Genomic DNA, 8,832 nt, shown 5'->3' on the forward strand with positions numbered 1-8,832 from the left:
GGGGGGGGGGGCTTGGGGGTTGTTTGTGATGTGCTGTCACTTGAACTGCTGCTGGGTTGGACTCACAAGAGCACCTGCAAAGCCCCCAGCAGAGCGGCGGTGGTGAGGCTTATGTGGGCCTGCCTAACGAGCACCTCTGCTAATTAAGAGAGCCTGACCTCTGCGACAGCTCCCCTGGCTGCAGCTGATGGGTGTTATTGCCCCTCCAAGCCGGGTGGGAGAAGCCAATGGCTGCGTGTCAGGGCAGGGTGTGTGAACTCGGGCTGAGCTGCCCCCACGTCACCTTCATGCTCCCACAGAAGCCGGACAAACATCCCCAGGGTGAGTTTGCCCCCCTGTGGAGCAGCACTGAGGAGCTTCAGGGCCTGTACAGGGGCAACCGTGGGGAAGAGGCATCTCTCCCGCCCACATCGACAAGCCTGAATCCATCCCCAGGGCTGCGGTTGTGTGGGGTGCGCGCGTGTTTTCACACGAGCAGAACGGGTGTAGGCAGCAACTTATCCTTCTGCCCATCACCGCAGCTTCAAAAAATCTCCTCTCGCTGCTGCTCTCCCCACGTGAATCATGAGCGGAGAGGGAGGACGGCTGTGGGCGCGGGTGCGAACGCATGGGCTGCGGCATGGGGCTGCTCACGGGAGCGTGCACGCTGGCAGGAGGGGATGCGTGTGTGTGTGTGTGCGGAGCAGGCACAGGCAGTGGCAGCGAGCTCCCCTTATGGTTTTTTTTTTTTTATGCTGGAGAATAAAATCTCTGTATTTTGTAACCGGGGCGTGAATCATGCACTCCTGGGTGTGCATTCACTTGCTGCCTCCCCAAGAGTCAGCCCTGTCTCCTGGGGGGAGCCGAGCACCGCAGAGAAGGGGGCTCGTTTCTCATCTCCGCAAACAGTTGCTGTGTCGCCTTGGGAGCGGGAGCAGAGCTGGTGATGGTGTGGGAAGCCCTCACCTCGCTGTGTGTGTCGTGGGGTCATGGGGAAGGCTGGAAACCCCTCCTTAGTGGGGGCATCAAAGGGGGCTCCTCAGCGTGGTGGGTGCTGCTCTTCCCAGCACTGGGCAGCGGCTGGGTACCGCGAGCTTGGAGCAGGATGGGTTACTGCTCCAGTCCAGTCACCCCCTTAGAGCTGGTGATCCCCCCACCCACCCACTGAGGGGTGCTTGAGCAGGGCCCTCCCCTGCTGTGAGGGTTCGCACCAACCCTTTGGGCAGGCGACACCGCGCATGCGGGTGATGGCTGAGGCTGCGGAAGGGCCGCTGCCTCGGGGACAAGGGAAGAAGTGGGCACAAGGACGGACACCGGCTGCTTCTCTGGGGCAGCAAAACCGCTGCCCTGGGGACCCCGCTGCCCTGGGGACCCTCACCAGCCCAGGCTTTTGCTCTGCAGCAGTTTCCCCCACGTTGGGCTGCCGGGCAGGAGTTGCCCCCCAATCTCCCCCTGAACTGTGCCACAAAGTCCCATATGAAGGTTCTGTCCCCTCCAGCTACGCTGGGCCAAAGCCCCCACTCCCGGGGGGGACACACACAAACGACTCAGCAGCCCACCCTGGACCAGCGCCTGCAGCCCCTCCAAGGAGCAGAGACACCGGGTTAGCTGTAATGTGTGTGTGTCCCCCCCCCAGCTGCCACATCGCCTCCGTCACTGCGGCTGCCGAGCCGCCTAATGAGGGGCTTAACGAAGATTAACGGCGCCCCTTTGCTCTGCTCCGTGCTGAGCAGGGCTGGGGCTGCCCTGGCAAGGAGCGGGGGGACACGCTGGGGGTGAGGGGGCTGCGGGTGCATGGACAAGGCTTGTGCCCACTGGTTGAGGAGGGATGCCAGGGTGTCCCCGCCTGCCCAGCAAGCACCGGCAGATGGGTGCGACGTCGTGGGTGGGAGAGTGCGGGGGCTGCGAGCTGCCTGCGAGAGAGAAGAACATTTTCGCGGCAGTGGGTGGCTGTGTGTGCACAAGGCTGCCCAGCGCTGCGAGGAGCCCACGGGGCTGCCGTGCACACCCTGCCCATCCTGGGGTGTCCCGACACCACAGGACACATCCCTGGTAATGGCATCATCCCCCCACATCCCTCCTTGCCCGAAGGATGAAGCAGGGCCGTGGTCCCCCTGAGTTGAGCCCTGCATGGGGGGGTATCAATCAGCCCCCCTGCACTGGAGCATGTGGGTGCACGTGGGGGAGACGGGGGATGTCACCCATCCTACCCCGGTGAGGGGAGCAGCGCTGCCGCCCCCCGCATCCGCACCAGCTCCCCCTCCCCAAACCTCCCCCATGTTTCCAAAGCAACGGCGCGCAGAGGGGTGAGCAGTGCTGAGCCCCGCGGGAAGCGGGGGGGGGGCGGACGAGCCAAATATCACAAGCCATCTGGCTACTGAGGTGGACCTGTGCAGACCCCCAAATCTTGGGGAGCAGTGGGTCTCCCCACACCCTCCCCCGGGCTGGGATGCTCCCTGGGCCCCAACGTCCCTCTCAGCTGAAACCCAGCTCAGCAAGGGGGGCTGTGCCTGGTGCTTTGTCATTTTGCATCCCCAGGCATGGCCACAGCTGGAAGTTGCTCTCAGGCCTGGCAGGACTTGGGCTGGTTGGGGTAGGGATGCAGCTCTGTGCCCTCTGCCCAGGGCCGCGTGTCCCCATCGCCCACAGGGACACCAGCACAGGGAGCACAGCGCGTCCCCCATCCTGTCCCCCACAGCCCCAGACACAAGCCCAGGCTGTGGGAGGACAGCGGCCACTGGGGCTGGCTTACCCCTGGGGACAATATAAGGTCCCAGTGGGGGGCTGCTGGTTTGATTGGCCGCATCCTGCCTCTCCCCTCAGCAGCGGCCATGCCAGGCCCCTCCGTGCAGCCCCCCCCCGCATTAAAAGCCCGGCAGCCCTTCCCCAGGCAGTGCACCAGCCCAGAGGAGCGGAGCGGGGCTCTCCCACACCAAGAAGGAGGGGAAAGGGGGTACGTTCATGCCATGCCGCCTTCTTTCTGCTCATCCAGCACCGAGCAGAGCCCCTCTGGGCTGGGGTGAGCTGTGGGGCAGAGGGTCGGGGGCCAGCGATGTGTGTGGGGGGCTCACTGCACTCGTAAAACTTTGATCTGCGGAAAACCGGGCAGAAATTAGGGAGCAGAATCCTCAGTCTGGGGCGAAAAAACTCTGGGCTGGGTGGTTGTTTTGGGATTTGGTTTGGGAGAGCCGCGTGGGAGGGTGCTGGGCCCTCCGCCTGCTCTGCCGTGGGTGCACACGTGGGCACGCAGCCCGCGGGGTGGGCGATGCTGCAGCACAGGGTGCGCGGTGGGTGCGGGGGACCCGTGCGCAGGGGCCAGGTTCAGGTGGGAGGGAGCCCCCTTTGGGAAGGGGCCGCAGCGGGTTTGGGTAGAGGGTTGCCAGGTGCACCCCACCCGGGCTGCAGAGCTGGGGGTGTCCCTGTACAGGGGACAGAGGCGAGTCACAGGGACCCTGTGGCTTCCAGTCTCCCCAGCACGGGCTTGCCCAGGATGCTGGAGGCTGAGAAACACCGTGGGGCTTTGGACTTGGGGTGACCCGGGGGGAGAGCAGCAGAATGCTAGGGCTCCCGGGGTCCTTTCTGCTGGGTTTATTGGGCCAGTGACCAGCTCCATCCATCGCCTCGAGGGGCCAGAGCAGGACCCCAACCCCCCTCACCCCCTCCTCAGGGCTGGGAAAGCTGAGAAGCGAGGGCAGCACGGCAGGGCCGGGGGGCCTCTCCTGCATCGCCGCCTGGCCGAGCGTGAAATGGGCTGAAAAGAAAAGGGACGGTGTAATGTTGTGGGGCCAGGGATGGAGGTTGTTTGTCCCCCACGGTGGCCACAGTCCCCACCTTGGCTGCAGAGTGTGGCTGGCTGCAGCCACCGTGCCGGTTCTGCCTTCCCATCCCTCTTTGCTTTCACTGCTTTGCAACCGTTTCAGGGCACCTGGCCCCATCCTGCCCTGCATTGCTGGTCCTGTGGGAGCCCTGTGCCCCCCAGGGACCGTGGTCCCCAGCGGTGATGCTGGCTGGGTGCAGGATGAAGGCCCTGGCCTGGCTGGGCATCACCAGCCTGTGCCTGGGGGCAGCTTGGGCTGTCCCAGCCAAGGAGGAGAGGAGGAAGGCAGAGAAGACAAAAGCTGACCTGGTACTCTACGAAAACCTGGACCTGGACAACTATGACCTGACATTGGACAACTACGGGGACATCTTTGACCTGAACAACTATGAGGAGCTCTATGACTACGGTGACCTTGCTCCGAAGGTGAGGGGGATGCAGGAGAGCACCAGCGTGCAGGGCAGGTCTTCCCTGGGTGCACCCTGAGAAAGGGGCTTGGTCCAGGGGATGGATGGGGCACAGCTGGAGAACCAGCTTCTTGCACAAGCCGACGGGCCCTGGTGGCTCTTCCACCGTTCTCGTTGGTGTCAGGAAAGGCTTTACCCCACCCTGACCTCCACCAGCTTCCTCGTTCCCGGCCAGCACCTGGCCAGAGCGTCGCTGCAGGAAGCCAGGAGATGAGGCTTCCTACATCCCTCGGGGTAAATGGGGAGGGGGATTTCTGAAACTTCCGGAGAGCTCTCCGAAGAGGAGCTGGCTTTTCAATAAGACGTACCCAGTGCCCTTGACCCCCTGACCAGCGCCTCCTGCGCTGGAGGGGAGCGGGAGGACCCACGTGGCCGCCCCAGCCCTCACGCCCAGGCTGTGTTTGCAGATTGAAGTCGGCACCCTGGCTCCTCGCCCCAAGGACCCCGCGGCTCTCCCAAACCTGGGCCCCACGGCTGAAACCCCAAAGCTGCAGCCTCCAACCACCGCCGGCCCCATCCACCCAGCGCCCGTCCCCGCGCAGGGTGAGTGCAGAGCCCTGGGTGCAGCGCAGCGGTGATTTGGTCCCCGTGGGATGCAGTCCAGGGGCTGGTGCTCTGGAGAAAAAAGGAGCAAATCCTTCTGCCACCAGCAGACAGCAGCAGTTATTTGCTCTGCCCGGGGTGTTGGGGGGTGAGTCTTATCACACAGCAGGCAGGAGGGCTGCAGCGAGACATTTCTGAGAAGTAAGAGCTCCAGCAAAGCAGCAACATTTTAATGAGCAGAGGCATTGCGACAGTCGGACAGAGTAGCAATTAGATTAGTGACAATTAAAATCCTGTAGCGAGGGATAAATATCTTTATTCATTTTCTGTCACTCTGGACTGGGACAAATTAAGTAGGAGGCAAAGGGAAATTGTTGCCTTGCTGCTTTGAACTCCCCCACTAATGGATGCTGAGTCTCGAGGGCGCTGGGGGAGAGGAGAGGGAGCACATGTAGGGGGGGGCACATGGCTTTACACCTCCTGCTGCCCCCATCCAGCTTGCCAGGACCCCCGTGCAGCCAAGACAGATGTTTTGCTGGATGCAAAACTGTTTTCTTTTGTTCCGTTTCCTTCTGAGGAAAAAACGAGGGGGCCAAGTGAGCCCTGGGTGTAAGGCTGCTGCGCTTGCCAACCTTACATCTCCCCCTCTCCCACGGGGGGTATTTGGCCCTGAGCAGTTTCATTTATTAGCAGCTCTTTTGGCTGGGAGTTTTGGCCCTTCCCTTGACAAGATGCCCTTGGCTGTTTCACTGATGAAGGTGCCGGGGTTGTGGCAGCTCTGGGTGCTTAAAGACTTTGTGTACCCACAGCGTGGGCAGGGGTGGGCACGTCCTCCCATCTCTGGGCATGCTGGGGTGCCCTGCGGGGGCCGGGGGAGCCGTGCCATGCCACGTGCCATGCCATGCCATGCCACGGGCCGCCTCGGCACCCCCAGGCCTGCCCAGCTGCCTGCTCTGCCTGTGCGTCAGCACCTCCGTCTACTGCGACGATGTCAACCTGGAGCACATCCCGCCGCTGCCGCCGGACACCACCTACCTCTACGCCCGCTTCAACCGCATCGGCACAATCCGGGCCAGCGATTTCACGGGGCTGAGTACGTGGAGGCAAGGGAAAGGCCCAGCTCTGCAATGGAGCACGGGGAGAATAAGCAGTTCCGCATAGGTCCCTGTCCATCTCCTCCCTCCTCTCCTTCCAGAAAAGCTAAAGCGAATAGACCTGACCAGCAATTTCATCTCCTGGGCAGATGCAGACGCCTTCCGCCTGCTCCCCAGCCTGCAGGAGCTCATCCTGCCCGAGAACAGGCTGACGGCGCTGCCCGAGCTGCCCGGCAGCATCGTCCGGCTGGATGCCCGTCTCAACAGGATCCCCAGCACCGGCCTCCGGCCTGAAGCTTTCCGGGTGGGTCTGGGACTGCTGGTTTTAGCCCAATCCAGGCTGGTTTTAGCCCAAACGTGCCATGCCAAGGGGTAACAGGGATGGTGCGGAGGGCTGGAGCGGTGCTGGGAACGGGGAGGTTCATCTCCCCTCTTCCCGCAGGACCTGAAGCAGCTGCAGTTTCTCCATCTGTCTGATAACCAGCTGGATTATATCCCAGTGCCCCTGCCCGAGAACCTGCGCTCCTTGCATCTCCAGGTGAGGCAAAGCTGGACCCAGGCTTGTCCGTATCTGAGCCTAGCAGAGCCTGTCACCACCAGGAGAGGAGCTCCTCCTCCTCCTCTTCATTCTCTTCCCCATCCCTTTGAAGCTGATTTTGCCCTTTGCCTCCCTGGCCAGAACAACAACATCCAGACCATGCATGAGAACACCTTCTGCAACAGCCAAGACCACAGCCAGATCCGCAGGGTGCTGGAGGACATCCGCCTCGACGGCAACCCCATCAACCTCAGCCTCTTCCCCAACGCCTACTTCTGCCTGCCCCGCCTGCCCACGGGCCGCTTCTTGTGAGCCCCACGGCTCCAACACTGGGAAACAAGGGGGAGGGTTCCCAGACCCACCATGACCCCACCCCAGACCCCCTTGGACACTGCTGCTCCATGGAAAACGTGGGGTTAAGGCAGATGCATTTAACCCTGGTGGGAGCTGAGCCTTCACATAGGGGTGAACTCAGTTCTGGGGCAAATCAGAATGGGCAGCTCTAATAAAACCAAGACTTAATTGCATTCGGTGTCTTGTTCTCAACAGTGAGAGCAGCGGAAAGCCCTTGCCCAGCCCCTGCCCAGCTGCTTTGTGAATGATGCTGGTTTGCAAGGACAGGGCCTTCCCCATGTCCCACTTCTTCCTCAATTCCCTCCCAGGGCTTTGGGAAAACCGATCCATGTCTGCATTCAGGGTTTCCTGGACAGGGACCAGGAGCTGCGATGCTGCAGAGAGGTGAGGAGGCGTTAGCTACATCAGGTTTGACCTGCATGACCAGGTTGTCCCCTCAGCCATCCCCAGGTCCATCCAGTGGGTCTGTGTGGCGCTGGGGGAGTGTTGCACACCCAGGCGGGAGCTGTGACCACAGCTGGGCTGTCCCCGTGTGCTCCAAAAGAAGATGCCATAAGAAACCTCAGCACAGAGCAGCTGGAAGTCTTCCATCACCTCACCCCAGACCTGCTGCAGCCCCATTGCCTCAGCTCTGCAGGGATCCTGACCCCCCCGCCCCGGGACTGGGAGCTGCCCTGGTACCAAATGGGGTCTCCAGTATGAGCTCTGCCCAGAGGGAGGGTGTCCCTGGGTTGGAGTCTGCTTCAGCTGCAGGGAAACCCTGGAGCAGCACTGGAGCCCACGAGCTGAACGGCCCTGGGTCCAGCAGGAAAAAGTCCCTTGGAGTTAAAATATCTCGTATCATCCCAGCTTTCAGCACCCAAAAAGAGCTGCCCAGTGGTGAGATATTTTAAATGTAATGTATTCATCCTCTATATTTTTATACACATGTAACAAACACGCATACCATGAGAGGGATGACACATCCCTGGAGAATCCAAAACCCTGAACTGAAACCAGTGAGTTCAGCCCACATCCTCCGAGGCCTGCGGAGGCAAAAAAAAAAAAAAAAAAACAAAAAAAACCACGCACAAGAAAATCCAGCTTCTCATCTACGGGCAGGCTGCAAGCACTGCTGGGCACTCCTGCCTGCCAGCCTGCCTCGTCGGCACGGCACGGGCACGCTGGTGGCACTGAGCACGTGTGTGCACAGCACCTCTCTCCCCTTTTCCGTTCAAACCCCCAAATCCATTCAAAACCCAGACACAGATTATGCTGATCCAAAGGCCAGGGCCCTTGGTAAATGGGGATGTGGAGCTGTTCCAATCCTTTCCTTTCAGATTAGTTCGAAACTGCCAAGATTTATTAGTGCTGGTGTCATGTCATCCTCGAAACAGCTGTCTGTCTGTCTGTGCCCCCTCTCTCCTCCTTCCCCACTCATCCTTCTGACACCCTCGCGCTGTCCTTTACCCCCAGTGATCTCATCTGCTCCTGTGGGATGAAATATTGCTGCGAGCCAGGCTCGGCTCCAGCCGGATGGATTTGGCCAACTTTTCCCAACAGCGAGCCCCGGCCCTTCGCGTTCGTCCCACTAGATGGCAAGGCAGAGTGGTTGGAAATACCTGACCTTAACTTCAGACTGCAAACTCACTCTCTGCTGTTTACCTCTCCCTTCTGGGGTGGTTTTATCGACTGATGGGCATGCCCACACAGCTGGGGAATAGCCCAGGTGCTCAGTGTTGGCAGAGGAAGGATTAAAAGAAGCTGCAGAGGGGAAAAGAAGGGTTTGCTTCGTGGGGGAGGAGAGTGAGGTAGGTGGAGGGATGTCTGTGGGGGAGATGGGGCTGCTGGTTTTGTGGAAACCAAGCTTCTCTACAAGCAATGGGGTGGCTTGGAGGAGGAGGAGGGGTGTGGGGGGATTTGCTGGGGGAGAGTTGAGGTTCAGCGGCGCTGTCTCGTCTTGTGTGGTTCTTGGGTCCCCTGAGACCCCTGGGGAGGAGGGAGAGGGCTGGGGCAGCAGCAGCAGCTCTTCCCCTTCCTCAAAGCCCTGGAGGGGGCTGG

At 61.0% G+C, this 8,832-nt stretch overlaps 1 protein-coding gene across 1 annotated transcript; it reads left to right on the plus strand.

Annotated features, from left to right (window-relative positions):
• Positions 1 to 2,901: 2,901 nt before the first annotated feature.
• On the plus strand, positions 2,902 to 6,930 carry OPTC (opticin). The gene is made up of 7 exons (XM_026864173.1): positions 2,902 to 2,932; positions 3,900 to 4,222; positions 4,671 to 4,806; positions 5,741 to 5,899; positions 6,002 to 6,204; positions 6,343 to 6,438; positions 6,580 to 6,930. The coding sequence occupies exons 2-7, from the start codon at positions 3,980 to 3,982 to the stop codon at positions 6,748 to 6,750; spliced, it is 1,008 nt and encodes a 335-aa protein (XP_026719974.1). The 5' UTR covers positions 2,902 to 2,932; positions 3,900 to 3,979; the 3' UTR covers positions 6,751 to 6,930.
• Positions 6,931 to 8,832: the final 1,902 nt, after the last annotated feature.

The sequence above is a fragment of the Athene cunicularia genome, assembly GCF_003259725.1.
Source record: "Athene cunicularia isolate RWA chromosome 26 unlocalized genomic scaffold, athCun1 chr26_part1, whole genome shotgun sequence".
In the NCBI taxonomy this organism is placed as follows: Eukaryota; Metazoa; Chordata; class Aves; order Strigiformes; family Strigidae; genus Athene; species Athene cunicularia.

Excerpts from the sequence above, each read along its gene's own strand:
- OPTC (XM_026864173.1), top strand. The coding sequence starts at position 3,980 with ATGCTGGCTGGGTGCAGGATGAAGGCCCTGGCCTGGCTGGGCATCACC. Across the intron at positions 5,900-6,001 it reads CAGCGATTTCACGGGGCTGA|AAAAGCTAAAGCGAATAGAC; the intron begins GTACGTGGAGGC and ends CTCTCCTTCCAG. Across the intron at positions 6,205-6,342 it reads TCCGGCCTGAAGCTTTCCGG|GACCTGAAGCAGCTGCAGTT; the intron begins GTGGGTCTGGGA and ends CTCTTCCCGCAG.